Below are 24784 nucleotides of genomic sequence, written 5' to 3'. Positions count from 1 at the left end.
TTTGAGTGTGGAAGGCAAATTGGTCAATGCGTGAGACACCCAGCAGGCATCACCAAGCCTTGGCGCGTAAATCAGGCTGGTCTAGTAGTCAGTGCAGCCCACTCCTCCAAGGCACCAGCAGGTATTTTTAACTGCCATTTAAATTTGTTTTTCCCATGTCACATGAATGAATGACACATTTGGTTCAGGGGTATTGTCCAAAGGGCTTCTCATGAGCGAGGGAGAAGAGTCATACGATGCCGACTACAAAGGAGGCAGTCCAGAGGACTCCATTAGGTTGATCCGGTGGTACTCACCCAGGTTTGCGCAGAGGGCTGACCCTGCCCCCTCCCCTCATGCTTGTTTTTCCTTCCTCACTCTTGGTGGCATTGGAATTTGTACAGCTAGGAGTGAGACAGATCAGAGAACTGATCTGGGTTGTTTTGTTTGGTTTTGGGAAGTTAGTTGTTTAGCTTGATTTTATTCACCTGTGATCACCCTAATGGTGGTACTGGCACAATGGAGAGGGTAGAAATGAATAGTCAGAGGATGTATGGAGGTGAGTCCACCCCTGTTGGCAGAAACTGGAGTTCACATTAGGTTAAAGTGACAGAGGAAGTCTGGCTTTTGAATGAATAAGTAGAAACCTACAGATAGAAATGATCAGACTGAACAGCTGCCTTTTTCATATTTATGACCCTACGTTTCCTGAAAAGCTGTGTTATCTTGAGAGCTCAGATTTGTCCACTGAGAATTGCGTTTGTAGTTGAGACACCTGAACAACTGAATTGCTTTCTTCTTTGCCTGGCTTTAGGGAGAGAATTGTCTGCTGCTGCAAGTTTGGGTAGCACAGAAGGCAACCCTGATCTGCTGCTGCTTCCCAATTCGCATAGCTTTTCATAGAATCATAGAATCGTTAAGGTTGGAAAAGACCCTTAAGATCATCGAGTCCAACCATTAACCAAGCACTGCCAAGTCCACCACTAAACCATGTCCCTAAGCACCACGTCTACCCTGCTTTTAAATACCTCCAGGGATGGGGACTCAACCACTTCCCTGCGCAGCCTGTTCCAGTGCCTGACTGCCCTCTCGGTGAAGAAGTTTTTCCTAATATCCAGCCTAAACTTCCCCTGGCGCAGCTTGAGGCCATTTCCTCTCGTCCTCTCTCTTGTTACTTGGGAGGAAAGACCGACCCCCACCTCGCTACAGCCTCCTGTCAGGTAGCTGTAGAAAGCAACAGGGTCTCCCCTCAGCCTCCTCTTCTCCAGGCTGAACAACCCCAGCTCCCTCAGCTGCTCCTCATAACACTTGTGCTCCAGGCCCTTCACCAGCTTCACTGCCCTTCTCTGGCCACGCTCCAGCACCTCCATGTCCTTCTTGTAGTGAGGGGCCCAAAACTGAACACAGTACTGGAGGTGCAGCCTCACCAGTGCTTTTCCACCTGTACACACTGAAACGTGTCATTCCAATCCAAACAAGATATATTTCTTCCTATGGCCAAGTGATACAGATAGAAATTACTCCACATGATGCACAGAAGTGGAGAATTGGGCTACAGAAGACCATATGCATTCTACCCTCTGCTAGATTATTTGCTTCATAAGAACATAAGAAGTACTCTACTGGCACTTCTGACAGTGCCCAAATGCAGTACTTTTAGGAAGCACAAGCAAGCGTGGCCACTTTGTATTGTCTGTTCACCTCATCAGCCCCCAGCGTCCATGTGTTGTATTAGGCATATGAGAGCATGCACCCCTACTTGTTTCTTTTGCTGTCTATTTTACTTTTGATTGTCCCTGAATTTTTCTAGTTCCTTTTTTAAACTTTTCTTACTATATTTTTGGCCTGTTGTTCTTAGTTTATGCTGTCTGTCCCCACTCTATCCTGAGGCAGCAAATTCTAGAAGTTCTTACTCACTCTGTGAAGAAGCACTTTCTTTTACACTGATCCTCTGCTTGCTTTCATTAAGCATACTGTAGTGCATGTATTGTGTGGTCTGATAAACAGCCGTACCATATTCAGTTTATCCACCGCTTTTATAATTTTGAAAACTTTAGTTATAGCCCCTTCTCCTCCTCCTCTTCAGACCAAAGAGTCTCCACTCTTCATAAGGATTTGTACCACACCCTTGATCATTGTTGGTGCCCTTCTCTTTACTTTCTTTAATTCTGCAATATCCTTGAGATGTGATGACCAGAACGGAACACAGTACTCAGGACATGGCTGCTCGAAGGTTTAAATTTTATAATCATAAATAATTTTTTGTATTAGGTTTTAAAATTCTTATTTATTCTGTAAACCAAAATGCAACACCTATATTAACATTTCAGTGCTTTCTTACTTCTAGAATCATATTCAGGAATTGTCTGGAATATCAAGTACTCAGTACAAACTGAGCCATTCTTCAGGGGAAATAATTTTTAAGCTTATGTTTCTTGTATCCATAGAGAAGATAATCAATAACTACATATTATAAACTTCAGACCACTTAAAGAAACGTGACATTATTTGTATTTAAGTTTGTTTTCTGAAATGGATTATTAAGTGTGAATCTTAAATGGATTGTTTTGATTAAAAAGACAAAATACAGGTCTTTCATTACTTTTGAAAAGTTCTCAGTCAGCTTCTCTGTGAAAAATAGAGATTTTTCTCAGTTAGTTTGGACTGCATGCATTTTATGTTCTGCAGGCAAGCTCAAAAGACACTGGATACCTGTACGCAGCAATACATCACCGCCTTGTGGCATTGCGAAGCGTTGCTGAGCAAGAGCCAGATGCTAATCAAGTAGACACAGAGTCAGAAATAGCTTTTCAGCCATTAAACTGTGATACCGATGATGAAGATGACGAAAAAATAACTCAAGTGAGCAGCAGTGGATCTGGTAAGCAGAAATTTTCCTAGGAATGCTGTAATCCTTTCAGGGTATTTTCTTGTAAGCAATGAATATTGTACTTTTTTTTTTTTTTCATGTTAACTATAACTTTCATCTGCTACAGACAGCCCTTTTCAGGTAGAAGAAGGTAATTCCTTTTAGTATTTTGACTTACTACTGCTAAAATGGAAGGTTTTGCCAGATAAAGTATCTACACATCTTTATAGCAGTGGAATACTCTTTGACAAAAGGCTGAGGGTTAAGAAATTCTAATATTGTCAAGCTTAACTTAAAGGTTTCTTCAGTATATTTAAGTAGAAATTACTAGATGTATTGAGATACTAGTTGTTACTTGAGTAAGTGCAAGTTCAGTCTATTCACATCAGTGCTTAAGTAGTTACTAATGGCTTCAAGCGTAAAATGTTTACGAAGATATTTATTATGCAGTGGTTAACTTCATTTAAAACACTGATTCTTGATCAGCTGTAACAACCACCTCACTAGGAAATTTTCAGGTCAAGATTTACACACCAGTTTTGCCAGCTTTCTTCAATGTAACAAAAATGTAGGCTCCTGAAAATGAAGCATGCAACTAAAACAAGGTATAAGGGGCAAGCTGCTGACTTAATCCTACTCTAGAAGCCCTCACAACGAGGCTGGGGTCACATTTGCAGAAAGCAAGGCAGAAACAGCTGTCAGACTTAAAAGCTCTTCTACCTTAGCAAAAGACAGGTCACATTTCTGGGGCGAATTCACTTGCTTGTGCCACACTGCTAGAGTGGATACAGGTGCTGCCAATTATGTTCGATTTTCTAATAGAAGGACTACAGCAGGCATGTTTGAGTTGTTGCTCATAGCATTAGTTTCCCTTTTCAACTGAGTAACATACTGTCCTTATAAACTCTTCCTTTTAACAACTATTGAACAAGGATCAAGCCATGTACGAGTAAGACCTATGAGTGACTGTTTGCTTAAGGAAACAAGTCTTTTTTCCCCTTTAGGCAAATAGATTGCAGTTTACAGTGCTTGTTCCCATTATTAATTGTTGTTTAACTACATTTCAGTAGCATTCAGTGCTCTAAGCAAAGCACGATGCTCTTATATAACATTTTCTCAAAAATACCTTTTTTCTGTTTAGGAAATGGGAAAATTGTTAGCTCTGAGAACTCCCTGGATTGCTCCCAGATAATCAAACATTCCCTCTGTAATTCCTAAATAGTCTCTATTGACTTTACAAAGAGTTTCTAGCAACTTGAAAACTGTGGATGGAGCTTGATTCCTTTCCAGAATTATTGATAAGAACTCTTTGTTCTTTTACAAAAAAAAAAAAAAAAAAAAGAGGCGAAAGGGAAAGTCAAGGCAGCGTAGGAGCACAAATTTACAAGTTAAATATTTATTTTGATTTGCAGAGACTTCTGATACAAATGTTCAGATGGCAGCCAGAAAACAGATTGAGATATGAGTGTCAGGTGCTGTTTTTTCTTGACCTTTTAGTTTAAGCATCTGCCTTTCATTTATGTCCAGTTACTGATAGCAGTTCTAACAATCCTTTTCATGTGCTTTTTCAATCACTTCTAGTGTTTCGTGCTTATCTTAAGTTCTTCTGTTATTCTCAGAGCCATGAGGTTTTAATTTTGCATAGATTTCAGTTACTGGTATCCAGGTCCCACTTTACATGCAGACATTCACATCTTACACGTCCCTGTCCCTGGAACTCCCAGTTCCAAAACAGGAAGAAAAATATACCTCATGGGTATTGAACAGGGTGAGGTCAGTTTTAAATATCAGCATAGAAACGTCCATTTGGATCATGCTTTCATTTTCATTGAAGGATGTGCATGACTAAGTCGGCTTATTTTTATTGATGTAACTCAGTTTCAGAGATTACCTCTCCTTAAGACTACTGTAAATGTTAAGAAGCATAACTTCTAAGTGACTGTTTCATTACAAGAAATACAATTAGAAAGTATGCCTGCATTTTATTTCATTCCATTCGACCTGTTTTGTCTCAAAAAAAAGATAGTTCTTTCATTTCTTATAGGCAATAAACTGAACAGTTCCCTAGATTATGCTATATATTTCATGACACTGTAAAAGACATGAAAAAATAGATGAGAATTATCTTTAGTTCTAGAGACTGAAGAAGAAAGCAAATACAATATATGTAATAAGTGAAGCGTTATGAACATTAAAGTGATTCTATATGTTTGGAAGACATTTTTGTAAGAATTTTTACACAGAATTCTTCGCTATAATGTCCACAGGATGTTAATGCTGTATAAGGACAGTGCATAAGGTAGTAGAGATATTTCTAGCATTCTACAAATGCACTATAGACATTTATTCCAGTATTTTTTAAATTTTTAATTGAATTGCTTTACTTTCAAGTAGAGAGATTAATTTAATCAAGTCCATAAAGAATAAGTTGCTGTACCTGATAATTTTATCAGATCATATTTCACCAGCCACAGCTTGGATATTTTTACCAACAAATTGCTCTATAAATCTAAGTGAAGAGAAGCAGAACAATTCACCTTTAAGCACATTTTGAGAGTGGATGGGATCAATAAGTCTCTAGGAAGTATTTATCTTTTCCCACTGACTACAAAGTGAACTGAGGACATGAATTTAGACTAGACAGAAAACTTCTAGGCTGACCAAAGTCAAGCAACTCTCTTCTTCCATGTCTTTCATTGTTAATTCATTTCTCTGCTAAGTATTGTAACTATGTTTGCCTCCAGTTGTCTTTGTAATATCTATCTAGCGGAGGAAAGATCAGCAGAATTCTTTATTAGGCATACGAAAATTTTTCTCAGTAAATAATTTAACAAATAAAACAATGAAAAATGCTGATATGGCAATGTGTGAATGATTGGACAAAGAGTGCTCCCTGCTGAGGGAAATGCCACTGGCCTCAGACAGTTGCATGACTCTCCCTTTCGGTTTTCCGCTCCTTGGACTTGTAAACCTTACCTTCTTTGCTGTGTGGTAGATGTGCTTCAACAAACAGAACAGATAATTCCCCTTAACCAGGTGTATAGAATAGCCTAGCAAGGGAGCATGGCCTCCTGGGAAGCAAGGAGTTGTGCCTGACCCCTGTGGATAAAGAGCACCTAGCACCCTACAGGTCTGTGCCTGGGGCGTGTTCAGCAACGAGTAACGTGATGTCAAAGAGTTGCCACTGCCTCCTCCTGCTTTGCTAACCATGGGTTTGGGGCTTTCCTGTCTGTCGGCAGGGCAGTGTCAGGTATGGGTGCAGACGGGGCCTTCTGGCTCCTGTTTCTCAGGCACCTTGACTACAGGCAGTTACAAATTCAGCACGCGGGACTACTGTGTTGCATTGCTCATATGCATAAATTCCATATACAGTTATTGGATAGACAGTTCTCTAATGTAGACACTGTGCAACTCTTGCAGGGTGCCCATCTCTTTCCACTGGCGGCACAAACAAACAAGTACCTATGTCAGGCTCAAAACATCATCCTGCCAGAAGATGGATCTGTTGGACCACCAACACCTAAGCTAGCCACTGGTAGCAGGTCATCTGAAGTCACTACTTAGACCCATAAGTGACTAAGATGTCTCCAAAAATGTTACTCCTTGCTTCTGACACTTCTAAGAGATTTTACCATGTTTTCTTCATAGCCATAAGGACATTCTGTCCTTGCTCCAGAAGAATGCATTTTGTTTACATTTAGAAACAGGTGCTGTTTCCATCATGGTCATCAGAAATACCAGAAGGTCCTTAAAGTGTTGTAACCCCGTTAATATTTAGAAAGCACTGTTATTCCTTAGAGGCATGAGACATTTCTTTCACAGGGGTGTACGAAATGTCAGTCATAGTAGTAGAACAGCATGGGGCTATAGGTAGGATGGTTCCTATGATTTCCATCCTTTTCCCTTCTCTGATTTTACAGGAATTTGTTAATTTTTATACCCGAGGGGGAACAGAGCAGCTGGAAAAGTACATGTGAGGGACAAGGATGACAGTTTCACTAGGCAAAGAAATGTTTTATGCATTATTTTTTATACTGCACCTCACCAATAACTCTCTTAAATCTTCTCCTAACTTCATCCTGATTGAGAGATCCTCTCTTTTGATTGAGGTGTTCTCTCCTTCCTGGCATGGAATTTTCTTTTAGAAGCTATTAGGGTGAATTCAAAGATGCTGGAGTCTAGGACTAGGTACGTCACAAGAAGTGTCTCCATACATAGTCATAGACCTTAAGAGAAAACCTTAGCGTGCAAAGAGACAGTGTGTCCTGTACGGGTCCACCAAGAATTGCATGGATTTTGGAGACTACTGGTGTTGAGAGCCGGACAGCATCGTATCACAGAAGTGCAACCTTTGTTTTATTTTAGAGATGTTTCCTAGTCCACTCTACATGTAACTCCCATGTTGGCCTCATCAGGACTCTGTCATCTGCTGGTGTTTATCAAGATGTAAAATGTTGTGAGAGCTTTTTTATTTTTAAGTAAAATACTCTTTAAAGTTCTTAAAGGAACTGCTGTTCAGCAACACCACAGGAACTCCTGAAAAAACTGCTATCTTTGTTCAACATTTCTTGTCAATTTAATTTAAATTCTTACCAGTCGTTAAGGATTCCAAATCATAAATCTAAAACACCCGTGCCTGATAGTGATTAAAGCTGAGGAAAAGTTAAGAATTAACTTCTTTGTTGGAGTCCAAGTTTCTGTATTCTTTCCAGCAGGTATCAGTGACTTCTAAAGCAGAGAAGAAAAGACAACTCTCTGATTGGCCTTAGGTGCTGACATATCAGGAAAGAGAAGGGGGGAAAATTAGATCTAATATTCTGACAAACGCAAGGCTTTTCATTTCACCTGTAAGAGGTTTAAAACTTTTTTTAAGTATTGAGTGGTGGCCAGATGGTAGCAGCAATTTTTAAGCAGATACTGAGATAGTGATATTAATGTGTCTGGCATTGTATCTACTTTCTGCAGATGAGCCAAAGCCATAGAGATCACTCACGAAAAACACCCCCGGGTAATTTATCATGACCAATGAGTTATTTGAGGATATGTTGGATTTCTCACAGTTCACTGAGCATCTATTATGAAGTGTTAAGACAGTGTTCCCCGTATAGAGCGAGATGATTTGCATCCTACATGCATTGTCCTACCTAGACATCTGAATCCCTAGTGCATATGTGCTTGTCTTTATTGACATGGGGGTCATAGGCTTCATTCACTATTCACATGCTCAAATATTTGTGAATAATCCTCTGTTATCTAGTTAGATGTTTACCTAAACCAGGAACTGATCATATCCCAACTTTAACCTACTGCTTTGGTATTATGAAATGCCGGTTGTTTCAAAACATGAATACACTCAAATAAGCAAGACTTTTTAAAATTCTTTTTCAGATCATTCTAGATGGAACCGCAGGCAGCCTGTAGTCTGCTCATGACACCCACCAGAAGTTACAACAGCACGGCTGGGAACTCATCTTCCCAGAATGTCTAAGCTGACTCATCACTCCCTGGAGGGAAGAAATCAGATGGATTTTGCTTTATGACTTTTCAGCAAAGATTAATTTTAGGGACAGCTTAGGTTTAATACATTGAGAAAGAACTTAAGATGCACTTTTGAGGATTCCGGTTGGCCTGCTTTGCACTGAGATGGGAATGACACAATGGCTTCCAATATTCAAGAAGTGTTACAAAGGCTTCAGATTTTAGAATTAAATATATTTAGATGCATTATTAAAGTAAGGAATTTTATAGGGAGTAAGTGTTTATTCATCATATTGATGGATAAAACCACATAACCATGAACTAATAATATATGTGAAGAGATATTTGTTACTTTTAATCTGTTATTTAAAATATACATTTGGAAAGATTTAAATCAGGCTTCACGAAAAACATTTATTTAAAATTGTGTAGTAACATTCAGCATCCTGTTTGCAAGTATATACAAGCAGAACTGGGAGTGGCAGTTTAGCATGACCAAGGCCTATAGAAACCAGCCTTCATAACAAAGTGGTTTTTTTCTTTGTTTTGGAAATATCTGGAGTTGTATACTGGTTGTAGAATTTTCTTAAAGGGCAAAGAACCACGATGCGCTTTTACAGCTGTAAGCACCAGGAGAATTCACCACGAAGAACTGCAAGCCAGTTCTAGGGGGCATATGAGCTTTAAGATCTGAAAGTGTATCTGCTTGCACTCATTAACACCTTTTCAGCTGCACAAAACAATCACTTGGACTGTTAATTCTCCATTTGATAGATGCAAATAAATGCATGCACAGTATAACTGGATATCTGCATAAAAATTTCTTTTAAATGTGTGAGATTATCTGAGATTGCTTCTGCCTTAGCTGTAGCTATCCCTAAACAGCATCACTGCTTGAAATAGATGAATGTTACACATCCTAATGTGTGCAATAATCCCAACAGTGCCAAAGACCCAGTCACTCTGTAAAAGTGATTCCACAAACTACTGCCTTCTACCTAACCATTCTCATGAGGAATTAGAAAAAACAACTCTCTCTAATGCCACCTGTGAATTAAGACTTACCGGATCATTCATAAGCCCATGCACAGTACAGACACCACTTATGCTCTGTGTTTTCTATTCATTCTGTCAAAAGATAAAGAAAATATGTCTATAACCATTCTGCTGCAACTTTCTGCTGCCTTGTATATTGTTGGTTACCAAATATTACTTCTTTGTCATCCTCAGAGCTGAAACAATGTTCTGAAGTATCTGAAGTCCTTTTAATTAAGGTAATTGTAATGATTTCTCAGTCTTAAAAGATGCATCACACCTGTAGAGTCAAATTACAATTTAGTTTTCCCGTCTGAACGTATGTATGAAGTTGGAAGAATAGCAGCTTCTTCCTGAATTCTCAGTGCCCTGTCAAGATTAGCATCCAGATGAAGCTGAACTAGCATCTGGATTACGCTGAGTCCTAAATAGCCTGCCAAAATTAGCACTTGTCTGACATTGATTTAGCATCTGGATGACAGTAAGCTTAAGTGGAACTGGATTTTTGCCTTCAGGAAAAGGCGAGTGCTTCACAGCACTTGTGTCAAACAGTGAAGCCCCGGGATTCTCTTTGACTCTTCAGTCTGCCGATAACAAAAATGTTCTTTCCATCACTAGCTGTACATTGTGTCCTTCTCTATCTGCCTCACTCCTGACCATGACAACATTTGCATCACTGACCCTCATATTTCATTGCTGCAACTCAGGAACAAAGCTCCATGTTATAAAAACTTCAGCAGCTGTAAAACACAGCAGCCCTAGGTATTTAGCAACAGGTCATGGTGATAACTTTGCCCTGGAGTTCAGCTGGCTATGCGCGGAATGCAGAGTTTGATTTCAAAGTCTCTCCTGATAATCAAAGCCTTCTGTGAAATAGGATTTAAGCACCTGAGTGCCATGATATCGCTCCAAATTCTACTACAGCTGTAAAATCCTTGGCAAATGAAGGAGCACTCCAGAGCAGGCACAACGGAACTTTTGCAGACATGGGACTTAAAGTTTGTCATTTGCTCCCACAGCATGAGGAACAAGGCTTACGATCATTCACAAATAAACTCTCTTTTGATCTGCCCCTTCCCAAGATCGTTACATATATACACAAGTATACACACAAACACACATGCTCATGCGCACACACTCTTAAACATGAAGCAACGTCTCCTAAAAGCTGAGGGGGAAAAGAGATGTTTAACTATTTTGAAGAGTTTGGATACTGTGGTAATAGAGCACATATAAATACATGTATGCAGAGACATATTTATGGTATGAATTCTTACTCTTAAGATCGTAATACTTTATTTATTCTATTTAGTCTCATTGCACTAAAATTCATTGTTTCTTAAGACTGAAGGTATGCTAATATGTAATATATTAACTTGGTTTTAAAAAAGATGTAGTTTGTCATTTTATGACAGCTGGAGCAACAATTTCTATGCGTGAACAATAAACAATTTTCTTACAGCTTTAATTTCCATCTATCTAGTTGTCTGTCTTTATGTCCCAGTTAGAGGTTCCTACAGAGAGCTCCTTCCATGCTGCAGAATTTCAAGCCTGCTTTCCTAAGGAAATGAGATTTAAACAGTTGTGTACTCCATCCATCTACCTGTCAGACCCACTTCCAGCCCACTGTTCAGTGTCAGAAAAATTGGACGGGCGGTAGAAAGCTCAAAGGCAATTTAAGTTCTTCATGAAAATTGGCTGTTGTTGAGTGACAGAACTCAGAGGAAGGTATCCTTTGAGGAAGAAGTTTCAGGGTAAGCTTGGGATTTTCTGTGAGGCTTGTGGGGTTGAGCGGCGTGTTCCAAGCTGCAGCATTGGCTGGGACGGAGGAGAAAGGAAAACCACAGAAGGATGGATACCTGGGATTACTGTGGCCTGAAGAGGGGTGTAGGGATGTGACCCAAATGCATACGAAACTAGACATCACTAATTTTGCTGTTTGTGGAGCAATCTGTTCTTCTGTGTTTTTTTCCCAGATGAATTCTATTTATTTATTTATTTCTAACAAATCCCAGTGATTAATTTCTATACATAAGGGATGCAGAGCTAGAAGCTTTTATGTATTAGTGCAGTAATAATTTTCAAAAGGAGGGAAAACTAACAATTCCTAATATAAGGATATACATGCAGGTATCTGCTGCTAAGATAATGAGTTTCTGGCAAAATCTACTTGGCTGGGATAGCCTACATGGCTTATTTTACGTTCTCAGGTGTTTGTATCTCTTCCTAAACCTTGCCACTTGGGTTTTTATGTCATGATCTTTAGCGACCTCTGAATTAGTTTTGGCAAACTGTATGAAGTTAAGAGTTTGGTAATGTCTCTATCGAATGAATGAGTACAGGGAAAACCTTTAGCAATTTGATACTGCTTTCAGTGCGACTGACGGCCTGTACAACATGGACAGGAAGGGAAAGAGCATCCTCTTTTCCTTCGCTGCATTTTAGAGGACCTGCTACTGGGGCATGCTGGCAGGAAAATCTAGAAAAAACATCTTCTACAGCAGTTGTCTGTCTAAAATTTCAGATTCCTGAGTCATCTTTCACAACCACTAAAGTTATTCTTACAAAACAGTGTGTCTGCAGCTGTTTGAGCATTCGAATTGCTTCTGAAATGCTGAAGTCAGTTATGTTTGTCGACTTCAGGGATGATGTAGTTTGCTTTGCATAAACAAAGACTGGGAAGAAAAGCAGAAAAGCAAATTTCTGTCAGTTAAAACATATTCTAATGGAAGTGTGGACAAGAAAGCTTGCCCCTTCTCATTAGATTTGTTTCGATAATTTGCATTCATAAAAATAACTGCATTTATTTTGCTTTTTCTGAAGCATTCTCCTCTATTTTGGAATTTATGAAGCAAATTATATGACCCAACTATGTCATCATTGATGAGGGTACGTACATATGTTGCAATCAGAATGCAAGCACACATGGACAGAATCTGTGATCAGAAATTCCGTCAGACTGCACCTGCTAACGTGTTCATCTGCCTGCCTTGTAAGATTCTGACGTGTCGCACGAGTGATGTCTTCCCTAAGCGTTAGTCTGGAGTTTTCCTCTGAAAAAACAGAATTAACAGCTGTGGTCAGCTGGGCTCAAAATCTGAGGACTCAGTTTTGTGAAATGTTACCGTGACGGTCTGTTTACTTCCTCCTCTGTGAATGCAGCTAACACTGACAGCATTGCCATTTTCAACACAAGGATAGCACTATCATTTTCAGTTATCAGTAGTACTTAGGGGCATATACAGAAAGGCTAGAGAAGGTAAATGATTGGATTAGTTAGTTACATAACTGGTTATTAATTAAATGATCACAAGAAGGCATTACTCACAGACTTCAATACGGAGTAGGAATGAACAGTTGTCCTAGATTGTAACTGCATTAGAAGCGATATGTACATTGTTTTGGATGAAAAAAAGGCTCCATTTGGAGACCTTACGTAAAACCGCTGGTACAGTCGTGCACTGCCAGTTTTGCAGCTAGTGTAACGACTTAGGAATAATTCAGTGTTTACACAGAAATTTTTCCAGTTACATTGTTTTCTAACACAGAATAGATTATTTTAAGTTTATTACATAGGGTTTTTTTAAAGTCCAGTTTATAGTTTTGATATACATATAAAATATGTTTTTATAACTCGAAGAATGTAGAGCTAAGGATGCCTGGTTTTCGTGTCTTGAAATTGACCTCATGTACTACAACTCCGTGGTGTCTAAAATGGGCATTACTCTGAAGCGTTTTCCTTACTGCAGGCAGTATTGAGGTGTCCATTTCCACAAGGAATTTTTAAGTACTCCATGCCCAAACCAAAGCTGGTTGTGGTCAGCCAAGGGTTTAAAAAGTTATTACAGTGGGAATTCACCTCAGCTCCATACTCATGTCCTATAAGAATACTAGCCTAAAATGCCTATGCTTATTAATATCATTCTGTATGAATGAATCTGTCTCCTAATGCACTGGGTATATTGCTCTGAAGTCACTGAAGATGGGGCATGAAAACATGTCATACGTCACAAACTATGAACGTATTTCAAAATAAGTAAAGTGTCATTTGACAGATACTTGTGTCTTGTTCCTGTGCACCAGGTCTCCGTTCAAATCAAAAGGTGTAGTAAGGGAGAGGTTAAGTAGTGTCTGTTGAACATTGTGTAAGTAGGTCCATTTACAAAGTAAGATGCAAGCTGTAAGTAACATTCCACAATCTCTACGTTATGTGTTACGGAAAGTTTAAACCTTTTTCCACATAGACAATGATGTGTCAGACGATCTCTGCACCCTTCAGCTAGTCTGTCAGAGACTTCTTTCTGGGAACCCTGGATGAATCACTTCACACTCCATGCCTCAGAACATTAAGATACCATCTACTGTTTTGAATTTACATTTTAAAATACGTATTTCATATTTTATGCTTATAATGCTTGCTGTGGGCATCAATTCAAAGGACCATAACATGATAATTGCATGGCCTCAGAGTAGAATACTGTTCCATATTCAAGCTCGCCTTAGTGGTTGAAGCCAATTTGTTTTTCAAAGAAAGATCAAAACAGTTCAATATAAGTAGGTAATACATGAAGCATAGAATCCTAGTAGTGCAGGTCAATGGTGAAATAAGTTATGAAATAGATACCATTCAGAGCAGAGCTGTAAATTTTCAAAACCTCTTATACCCTTTTGGTCTCCACAATCTCGTATTATCTACTGCTTTGTACAATCCAAAAGTTAATGGTTACACAGAATGAGGCATTTTCTGGTTAGCAAGGGAATTAGTTATGTTTAATTACTCTCCTGGTAATCTGGTTTGTGGTAGTTACCTTCAAGGCTAAGCTAATCAGTAGACAGACAATCCTCCTACCCATCATTGAAGACTGGATGGAGGCTTTTGTATTGTTATACAAGAGTAGGGAAGGGCTGAATGGCTTTAGCTACTCTCCCTTCCTAAGACTCTTAGCAAAGCACTGTAGAAGGGTGCTGCACTGGCAGGCAGAAGCTGCTTCCATCTCTCTCCACAGCGAAAGGCCGTCACTTCCCCCAGGGAAAGAACAGGCACAAGGTAATGAGAAAAACGTGCATAGATGAGGCTTTCAGTGCTGCAATACTGTCTGTGAAAGTCAATACCTGAAAAGGCAGTCATTAATAATGATGTAAAAACCCCACAGTATTTCTAGATAGCTTGCTTACAATATTAAAAAGTAACTCAGGATCGATTATTTCATTTTTTTCACCTGGACTTGCAAAATGCGACTCACGTGCACTCACAACGCTGCTGCGCAGGTCTTTTCCCAGGCCTTCTGCTTTCACGTTGCCTTTTTCTGCGCTTCCTGACACTGTGATAAACGTAATAAAGACCAGAATAGCCATGGGTAAGAGACGGACTTCTCAAACTACACGTTTCTCATCAGATGCTGACAAGACGCAGTATGGGGTCCTTTATCCAAAGAACCGGGTGTGTTTTTCTGACTTTCAAAGTGCTTTTCCTCAGACAAGTTTAACAAGGAAGCAAGCCAGTTTCCCAGCCAGGCACCTCACCGAGGCCCACCTCAGGACTCCCCCGTCCGCTCAGTCCCGAGGCCCGCCCCCATCACCTAACGCAGAGGACGCAACTGCCTTTGTTTCACCAACGGCTAGCACAGAAGGAGGCTGACTGGAAGGCCGCGAGGGGCCGCACAGGGGGTGCCCCTCGGCGGCGGGGGAGCCCGGCCAGCCCGGCCGAGCGCACCCGGCCCCTCACGGCCGCCCCGACGGGGCCTACGCGCCCCCAGCCCCGTCCCGCCCGCGGCGCCGCCGCGCATGCGCCACCCCCGCTCCCAGGCGCGGGCGGCCGCTCGCCGCGCGCGGTTCCCGCCGCCCCCGCCCCCGCCCCCCCCCTCCGGGGGCGGTGCCCTTGGTGGAGACGGGCGCGGGTGCATGCGCACGCGGCGCCGGCCCCGCCCCGCCCCCGCGCACGGTGGGGGCCCGGCGGCGCTCTTTCCTATTGGCGGAGGCGGCGCCTGCGCGCGGCGAGGGGTGGGGCGCGGGCGCGCCATGTGTGCCGAGCGCTGCCCGGGCGCGGAGGCCGCCTCAGAGCGGGGGCAGCCGCCGCCGGGCCCCGCCGCGCCCTCCCGCCCGCCGGCCGCAGGCTCCCGCCCCGCGCGGGCAGCGAGCCCGGGCGATGTCCTCCGCGCCGGGCTTCCTCTGCGGCTACTTCTGCCTCGCCGGCCGGGCGGCCGCCCGCCGCCGTTCCCTGCTGCTCTGCCAGCGGGCGGCGGCGGCTTCCTCCGCCCTGCCGGGGCTGCCGCTGCTTGGCGGCGCCCGCCGGCGCCTCCTCGCCCTCCGCGGGCTGAGCCCCGCCGCCCGCTGCGCGGCGGCAGGGCGGGGGGCGGCGGCGGGGGCCGGGCCGTGCGCGCCGCGGCGGCGGGGCTGCGGCGGGCTGGGGGCGGCGGGCGGCGGGTTCCGGCCGTCGCGGGTGGCGGTGGTGGTGAAGACGACGCGGTACGAGTTCGAGCAGCAGCGGTACCGCTACGCCGGGCTCTCCGAGGAGGACCTCAAGCAGCTGGTGAGCGGCGGGAAGCGGCGGCGGTCCCGGCCTCCCCGGCCGCTGCCGCCGGGGCCGGGCTGCGGGGGCCTGAGCAGTTACCGAGGCGATGCCCGGGTCCGGAGGGGCCCGCCGGGCCGGGGTGTCCGGGGTGGGCCCGGCGCTCCCCCTCGCCCTGGTGCCCGGGGCGGCGGGCGGTGCGGGTCCCGCCGCCTCCCCGGGCCCGTCAGCCCCGCTCCGAGCTGGCGGGCGGCGCCGCCCGCCGCGGTAGCCGGGGGGCGGGGTACGAGCAGCGGCGCTTGGCCGCCCTTCGCTCATCACCTGCAGATCGCCGAGGGGTTTGTGTAGTCAGCGTGTCGGGTTTTATCCTGGGAGTGATTCCGGGGGCCTTCAGCAAGCCGCAGGTTTTTCCTTGCAGTGTGTAATATAAAGACTATATTTAGAGAAGCGCGTGCTGAGGAAGGCACTATGTTGTGAAAATCTCCTCTGAGACTTGGAGAGCACTCATTCTCGTAGCCTCCTCCTCCTTTGCTCCGTATCCTTGCCTCACTTCCTCGCTGCATCCTTCAGGTATTTTTCTAACTAAACAGCTAAATCTCTCATTCACATCTCTGTCTTGCTACAGTTTTTAGAAAAGCCTTTGTCTTTGGTCTTTAAGAAACATTCAGTACAAAACCAGGTGGCTGTTCCATTAATGAAGGTGTACTAAGGAAGGCAGGTATCTCTAGGAGTTGATACGTGCACCCAGTGTCTGGTGTCTTTATTTCCACCAAGCCCAGTGACCCCGTCCTATCCCCCACGTAGCCTGTGAGTGTCTGGTTCCAGTGCTCATCTGCCGCTGGTGGGCCAAAGGGTGGTACCTGCTGGAGTTACTTCGGTTGCCGGCAGTCTGTGCAGACCACGTAACGAGCTTGTGTTATTGTCTTTATTCTGAATAAGACCATTAATTTGGGCCTGTCTAGTCTTTGGTCTCTTCCTGCTGGAAATGCTTTAGACCTCTAGTCGTTCACAACACGTGGATTACACTTGCAAATGTGCTTAACTTACATAGCAGGAACAAATGCTATGGTTGCACGCCTTGCTTTGTAAAGCGCTGGGATAAAAAGTACGGTATCCAAACCAAGGTAGTTCTTACATTTTTCTGTGTACTTCAGTTGGTCATCCACCTCCTGTGGAATTCCTGTCCAAACATTTTTACGTATTTTGTAACGCGCTCTGGTAAAATTTCATAGGGCACCAAGTTTAATGTGGAAACATCAGCCTGTGTTCTTAGTCTTATCTAAATGTAGGTTCCTGTTGGTGAAATGTCCCCATACGTTGTTTCATATAGTGGCTATGGAAAAGCAATGTCTCTCACAGCTCATCTGTAAGGTTGCTTTTCTGTCTTCATTTAAGCTTCTCTTGAGAGGGAGCATTTCTTGCTGTTAAGTATAGAGAATCAGGTTGTCCTCGGTGCACAGCTAAAACCAAGAAAAACAAAGTGTCACGTTTGATCACCTTTACCCAACCGCTTATGTACAGTCAGGACTGGGACAGTGAATCAGTGAGCAGTGTTGTTAGTGTTGCGCATCCCCAAAGGTGCTCTCGCCTGAATGCAGCGATAGCTGCACTTTCTCTTCTCACAAGAATGCATGTTTTGCAGGATCGGTAACCTGGATCAGTATGAAGATGCATTTTAGAAAAAATAACTGTGAATGTGCAGTGTCTGATTGTAGTAGTTGCAGAAACACCTTAGAGTTTGTCCTTCTGGAGAAACTTACAGGTATAAGATAATTCTCCATATTTAGTAGAATTTTAGAATTTTTATTCTAGGACTGGTGCTCTTTTTAATCTACCTTTCCTCTGAAAATGCCTCCATGTGAGGAGTTGCAGCATTAAAACTCGTAGTGTCGCCAGGTAGACGAAGCCTAATTTGCCTAGCTCTGTGTGTAGCAGTATTAAGTTAGGCTCTTGGTGTATGGGTGGGAATACAAAGATTTGTGCAAGAACACATGGAAAAGCTCTTCTAGAATTATATATTTTTTTTTTTAAATAGGAAATAAGAGAGTGAAGGAATTCTCCTTACTGCCTGTTTCTCAGATTTTTTTAACTGACCTGTAAAAATTTCTGTATTTACATTCTGCTGTGACTCTGGTCTCAGTTTTTTTTCCCCTCAAACTTTGCGAGCTAATGGCAGCCTCAGTAAATATGTTAGGTGAAGGTTTAGGAGACTCTTACCCTCTCTGTTGTGGACACAGATCACTTCTTAGCATAGTGATTGCTGCAAAGTATCCTTCCCCCTCTGTGCCGTATCCTTTGCGGGCAGCTTGGGACCATGATGTGGCTGCTTCCTGAGGTTAGCTGCACTCTGTGTTCCCTGTGTCCCTGTTTCTCCTGGGGAGGCATCAGAAGCTGGTCCCAAGGCTGCTGGTCTCTGAGAAATGAGGCCAGATGCTGCCCTTAGACGTGCAGCGAGTCCCTGCTGCTGCTATCCAGGGTGATGCTCAGCTTATCCTGAAGGTTGTGAGTTAAGCAGTCATGAATCTGGGGTGGGAGCTCAGCCACACTGAATGGCCGCACAGAGGGCAGGGCGGGAGTCGAGGCTCACAGGAAAGCCTGCTCTTGGGCAAAACTGAAAGCAAAAGCGTATGGGAAGGTTTGGCTCACCTGATGCTGTGAGCTAATGTGGACGGGCGGGTGGTGGTTGCGTTACATTGCAGGGGCTCAAGCTCAGGTGACTCGGGAGCTGGCTTGTGGTGTGCCCGTGGCCTGGCGCGAGGGAGCCGGTACCAGCAGAGGAGCACGGTGCTGTTGTCATCTGCCATGGATCTTCAGACATCCAGACGGTGGCTATCTGAAACACAGAAATTCAATTTCAAGGCAATGTTGGCGGCTTAGATTTGAGAAGCTGTACCTGGGCTTGTTCGCCTGCTCGTTGTGGGCAGAAGAGATGTTTGCAAGTTCCTAGGAGATAACTGACATCTCTACTTGGAAGCTTCAGATTTTAGTATAGCACAAATAATGGTCATTGTGGGCTTAAGCAGGTGTGCCTGATCACCAAGACAGGAGAGCAGGCCTGAACTTAGCTGTTGCAATCAGTGTGTTTATGCATTAAGACAGAAAATGCAGTAAGTCACGTAGTGCGGAAGTGGCACTGCATGTGTGCCTTTGAGCACACATCCTAATTAGATGGGATTTGTTCCACATTTAAGGAGGCTGAAGATGAATCATTGGCATACACCAATAGGTATTGAAATATGATATAGATCACAGCATGTATCATATATATGATATACTATATAAATCACAGTATATGCCAAGAAGGAGAATATTTCAGTATCGAAGCTGGCTGGCTGACACTTATAATAGGCAATAGGGCCCTGAGCAGCTGTGGCCTGAATACTTCTGTGGCCTTTCTTTTGGACACACCGAGTGAGTTGTACTATACAAACGGTATTAAATGTTGTGAAGTCAAAGCTGCAGGGTCACAATTCCAGACTTCTTTCTCATTGCAAACAGAGATGGGAGAGGTGAAGAAGCAGTCCAGACAGCAGAAGAGCAGAACAGATGTGGGAGAGATGGAGAGCAAGGGCAAACACTTGAAAGAGTGTTTAGTAGGTCTGTGAGAGATTAAATCTTTCATTGCATCTCTACATGTTATGCATGCTTGCTACAGGTGGTTATTTTTACATATCTTGTGGCAGATACTCTTACATACTTACAAATGAGTCTGTTTATAGCTGTACCTAAACACATCTGACTATCATAATTAGTATTCTGGTTCTGAACTATTCTGAAAAACTTAATTGAATGCTGTTGTACAGGGGAGGTTTTCAGAGCCTTTGGCTCAGAAGGGAGATTAGAAACCTATAAAAATGAGAGATTTCTCTTCTAATACCAAGGAAGAAAAATGCCCCCAAATGACCGAGCAGGTCTTTTAAAGTGTTGCATCAGTAAATTCTGTGCATCAAATCACAGAAGGAATAATTTTGTTTGCCTTCATGAGATTTAAAGAGACTGCTGTATTTCTAACACTTGAAGTTACCAGCTTTAAGTTAAATACAAATACTAATCATTTTCCTAAGTCCCTACAAACAGTTTGCTTACCAGAAATGACATCAATTTGAATTTCTTCTGACCTGATTATTGAGATTAGTATCTAAATATGGCTGGTTATAAAGATGAATGATCCACGCAACTAATACCCCAGGCTACTGTATGTCCTGACTGTTTCGCTCTCGGCAAACCCATGCAGAGCAAGCATTGGCTGTTTTCTGTCTGTAAACTAAGAGAACTTAGTATCCCAGTAATAGATTAAGCTAATTTCCTGTGTCCTGGGTTTTTTTTTTTTGTTTGATAGCGCAGTTGAGATGTAGCTGCCGACTTCTCACGGCTGGAAGGTATTTAGGGAAGATCAACAATTAGGCTGTCTAAACATACCTCATATGCAGTTCTAATTACCTTTGAAAATGTCTTGTCAGATGAAAAGCTATGTTCATTTTGGTCTTAATTGGAGGAAAATGATTCAGTGTGGACCACAGCTGATACTCTGTTGTGGCTGGTTTATGTGTCCTTATTTGGAGTGGGGAGGGAGAGTAAGGAGTTAACATTAAGCAAGCAGTTGCATCTGCTTTATTAAAAAGTTCCTTCTAGGTTGTCATTCTGTCATAAGAGGAGTCTGGAAAATGATGGAAACAAATAAATGAGACGTAGTAACGCCTTTTTCCGTAGCATTTGTTTTTTCCAGCACACCATTCAAGTATACTCAGTCATATATGGTAAATAGATGCAAAAGCAGGGCATTTCAGAGTACCTAAATTAAACTTCATGGACTGTCTCACCAAGCATCTGATACTTTATACAGCTGAAAAAGGCTGCTTTTTGGAAGTGACTTTAATATTGTTTTTAAGTACTTAGCTAGTTGTGATTTATGACATTATGTTGCTGTCCTGCTGAATTAATGAGAACTGAATGATTGAATTGCCTGGATTGCACTGGGTTTCTAGAAGCCTGTTAGTGCAGAAAGTAGTTACTGCTCTGTTTACAGTTAACACAACAATTTGCTCTGCATTAGCCTTTGAATTACAAACCACTATGTGTATTCTTCAGTTGTGGTTAAAATGACAATACTACTTTAATGTGGTAGATGAAGAATTAGAAAACAGTTTATGGCATTTTTACTTTTGTTCCTGTACAGATCAAACTCTTGCCCCAAAGCAGCATTTCTGTAAAGCTTCAGAAACATAATGTTGCCTGTTTCACTTAAGAAGTGAAGAAATTACTGAAGTCAGCTACTACAGAAGTAATGGCATACAAAATGCTGCAATATGCAGAACATTTCATAATCATTACTCTATAGTGGAAATAAAGCCAGGTTTTAAAGGCAGCTGTGGCTATATAATGAAAGTGAGGGGTCTAAGTTGCTGAAGAAAACAGTGAGGAAAGTATAAGGAAAAAAATGTCCTAGGTAAAGCAGCCCACCGGGTGTCTATAGCGTGATGGGTGATGTAGCAAACTGGTAGAAACCTAGCAAATGGCCAGGAACAATATTAGGAACAATTCTGAGCAGCTGACAGCTGGTTAGTACATCAGTCAACAGCAGACAGGCAAGAGTGCTGGTCAGGTAGGACCAGCCTGCTACCTCCCTTTCATGGTAGGTACTGACCTACTGGATTGGTTAACCTGCCACATTTTTTTTATAAGCAAGCATTTAATGGCCTGTATAATATCTAATAACCCAGACTGGGAAGAGAGGAGGAACTGGGATTAATGCCTGCAGCTTGCAACTCAGTGGTAGTTTGTAATTGAAGAATTGATTCATGTTTAAAGCTTTGCAGAGAACTTAAACCTGAGCCTAGGTAATGCTGATTCTCAGTAGGACTTTGTTTTGGGAAACTGTGTGGTTTCACTGCTACTTTAGCTAAGGCAAATGTTCATTATTAAAGCCATCCTGTAAACAATGCATTGATTTTGTTGATTGCATTTTTTAGCTATTAAATTATCTGAAACCAATGCATTTTAAGTTCACCCAGGACCTGCAGCTGCTCAGTGAAACTGGTTCTCAGGTTCACTTCAGAAAGGGCTTCAGGGCACTCCTGCTGGTCTGAATGAGGTGGACTGCAGCTCCCCGAAAGAGCTGGGTGTCCCAAAATGGGTTAATCCACTCGTACCACAACCATGATTCTATTGCAGCCTGCCTTGCTGTTAGCAAAAGGTGGAGCCAGAGACTTATCAAACAAAGTATCAATTCAATGATCCTGGAATTTTTCAATAAAGACTTAAATTTGATTTGTTTTTTTCCAAATTTGGTGACCCTACCATCTCATTTTTTTCTCTAGCAAAACCATGTAAGATCAGACTTGGTGCGTTTAGTATTTCTGAAGTATTTCTAAAGCAAGTAGGAGAACACACTTCCCCGTTTGAGAGGTTAAGTCAAGCAACTTCCGTGAAAAAAGAGTCGCAGAATCATAGAATGGTTTGGGTTGGAAGGAACCTTAAAGATCATCTCGTTCCAGCCCCCCTGCCACGGGCAGAGACACCTTCCACTAGACCAGGTTGCTCAGAGCCCCATCCAGCCTGGCCTTGAATGCTTCCAGGGATGGGGCATCCACAACTTCTCTGGGCAACCTGTTCCAGTGTCTCACCACCCTCATAATGAAAAATTTCTTCCTTATATCTGATCTAAATCTACCCTCTTTCAATTTAAAGCCATTACCACTTGTCCCATCACTACAGGCCCTACCAAAAAGTCCTTCTCCAGCTTTCTTGTAGGCCCCCTTCAGGTACTGGAAGGCTGCAATAAGGTCTCCCCGGAGCCTTCTCTTCTCCAGGCTGAACAACCCCAACTCTCTCAGCCTGTCCTCATAGGAGAGGTGCTCCATCCCTCTGATCATTTTTGTGGGCTTCCTCTGGACCTGTTTGAGCAGGTCCATGTCCTTCCTGTGCTGAGGACCCCAGAGCTGGACGCAGCACTGCAGGTGGGGTCTCACCAGAGCGGAGTAGAGGGGCAGAATCACCTCCCTCGACCTGCTGGCCACGCTGCTTCTGATGCAGCCCAGGATAAGGTTGGCTTTCTGGGCTGCGAGAGCACGTTGCCAGCTCATGTCCAGCTTTTTGTCAACCAGTAACCCCCAAGTCCTTCTCAGCAGGGCTTCTCTCAATCCCTTCATCCCCCAGCCTGTATTGATACTGGAGACTGTCCCAACCCAGGTGCAGCACCTTGCACTTGGCCTTGTTGAACCTCCTGAGGTTCACATGGGCCCACGTCTCCAGCCTATCCAGGTCCTTCTGGATGGCATCCCGTCCCTCAGGCATGTCAACCGCACCCCTCAGCTTGGTGTCAGCCGCAAACTTGCTGTCATTAGTGTAAATACAGCAACTGAAGTTCATAAATGATACTTGTCTTGATAATTCTTCTCTAGTTAGAAGAAATTGAGGGTGGGCATGCTGTCCTATACTTACTGTGAAAGTTGGTGTCATATCCAAACCTGAACATCTGTTGTATACAGTCACCAAATTCAACTCCCCCATCAGTTCCAGCTGATGCTGGAAAACCCACTGAAGGTTCAGGGTTGTGGTTCAAGGTTGCTGTGGCTTTCCTAGCAGACCCTTTTCTGTCAAGCACTTGAAATGTGCCTCCAAGGTGCAGATTTCTGCTGGGCAGGTTCTGCCATGGCTAGCTGCTCAGTTTATTTTTATCTCTTTTGTCTTCTGCACTTTATTAGATAAGATTCAAAAGCTGAATCATGCTTTAATCCCACTTACTTGTATGTGGATTATTTTTATGTTACAAAATAGGAAAGCTTAATATGTGTTTGAAGCTCTTAAGAAATCAGAAGGTTCAGTGTCTGCCTGACCTGTGAGGAAAGCTGGATTTGTTTCTAGCATGACAGATGAAGATTTAACTTAATTACTAGTTAACACTAGAACACAGGAGAATTAGGTGCATGCAACTACAGGTTGCCAGTCTTTGACTTTGGTACTTCAGCAAATTTTGAGTCAGTGTTCCTTACTTGTCAGTGAAGGTAAGAGGACTGTATTGTTTGAAGCACATGCTCTATTCAAAGCTGTTTCTAGTTCAAAACTTAACACTGTTGGAAAACTATATTTTTTCCGTATTCCTGTCAAAATAAATGCTTGTTTCTTTTAAAACTGAGAGCAAAACTGAGAGCAGTAACTTTGTCTATATTTGGGAGATGTGGTTCATCTAGAGAGACAATTTCTGAAAATACAGGACTTCTAATAGTGCTGTGATCTGCTTAGAAATGGTTATATGATTATACCTATAGTGGTCATAGTATTTTCTTCTTCAGGTTAAAATTCAAACTTCTGTGTTTAGCTATTGCTCTCCAAAACCATTTGGTGGTTCTTTCTGTAGAAATTAGGTAGATTGGAAAGCAGTGGTCTTGCTGGGGTGGGTGTGTGGGCAAGTTCATTGTGGAAATTTGAGAGAGTAATCATTTCTAGATCTATGCTTTTGATTTTTTTTTTTTTTTTTTTTTTTTTTTTTTTGCTTCTAGTCAGACATTTAGTTTTAACTCCTGAATGAGGGACAGTTGTAAAACAACTGATTGGTACACTGAGGCATTAACTCCATCCTGGTGCAGTGGCAGGTTAAGACAACGTGAAGGTTAGTGCTGTAAATTCAGGAAAAGCCTAGTAATGAGAATATGAATATATATTTTATATATATGTATTCATATATAGCCAAAATGCATCTGAAAAGTTCCTGTTAATTTTAGTGTACTAGGATGAGATGTAGAAGGTGCTCAATTCACAGTTTCACTCTGGACAACGTTCACATTACTGTTTTAAGAGAGCATACTATTCCTTAGGTTAGCAATGTCAGTAAGACTTGGTCATGGCTTTTCTTTTTCCCATTCTCTAAATCAAGGATCATAATCCACATATGTAGACAACAGCGTGTATTCGGATGT

The 24784-nt window shown here is 42.7% G+C and overlaps 2 protein-coding genes across 2 annotated transcripts in view; both read left to right on the top strand.

The window, feature by feature from the left end:
* The window catches only part of RANBP3L (RAN binding protein 3 like), a gene marked incomplete at both ends in the record, with an annotated part of 34308 nt that extends 24903 nt beyond the window's left edge, over positions 1–9405 (top strand). Inside the window, 4 exon segments of the mRNA XM_082336625.1 lie at positions 2668–2860; positions 9271–9356; positions 9358–9381; positions 9385–9405. Of these exon segments, the coding sequence (XP_082192751.1) occupies positions 2668–2860; positions 9271–9356; positions 9358–9381; positions 9385–9405 (324 nt within the window).
* Positions 9406–15506: 6101 nt separating this feature from the next.
* NADK2 (NAD kinase 2, mitochondrial) overlaps positions 15507–24784 on the top strand; it is a gene marked incomplete at its 5' end in the record, with an annotated part of 36558 nt that continues 27280 nt past the window's right edge. The window contains one exon of the mRNA XM_082336913.1: positions 15507–15890. Within this exon, the coding sequence (XP_082193039.1) occupies positions 15507–15890 (384 nt within the window). The remainder of the gene's footprint in view (positions 15891–24784) is intronic.

This window comes from Platalea leucorodia, assembly GCF_965183815.1.
Source record: "Platalea leucorodia genome assembly, chromosome: Z".
NCBI lineage: Eukaryota > Metazoa > Chordata > Aves > Pelecaniformes > Threskiornithidae > Platalea > Platalea leucorodia.
Note: the sequence above shows the minus strand (reverse complement) of the source record. Positions and strands in the feature narration are given on the sequence as shown.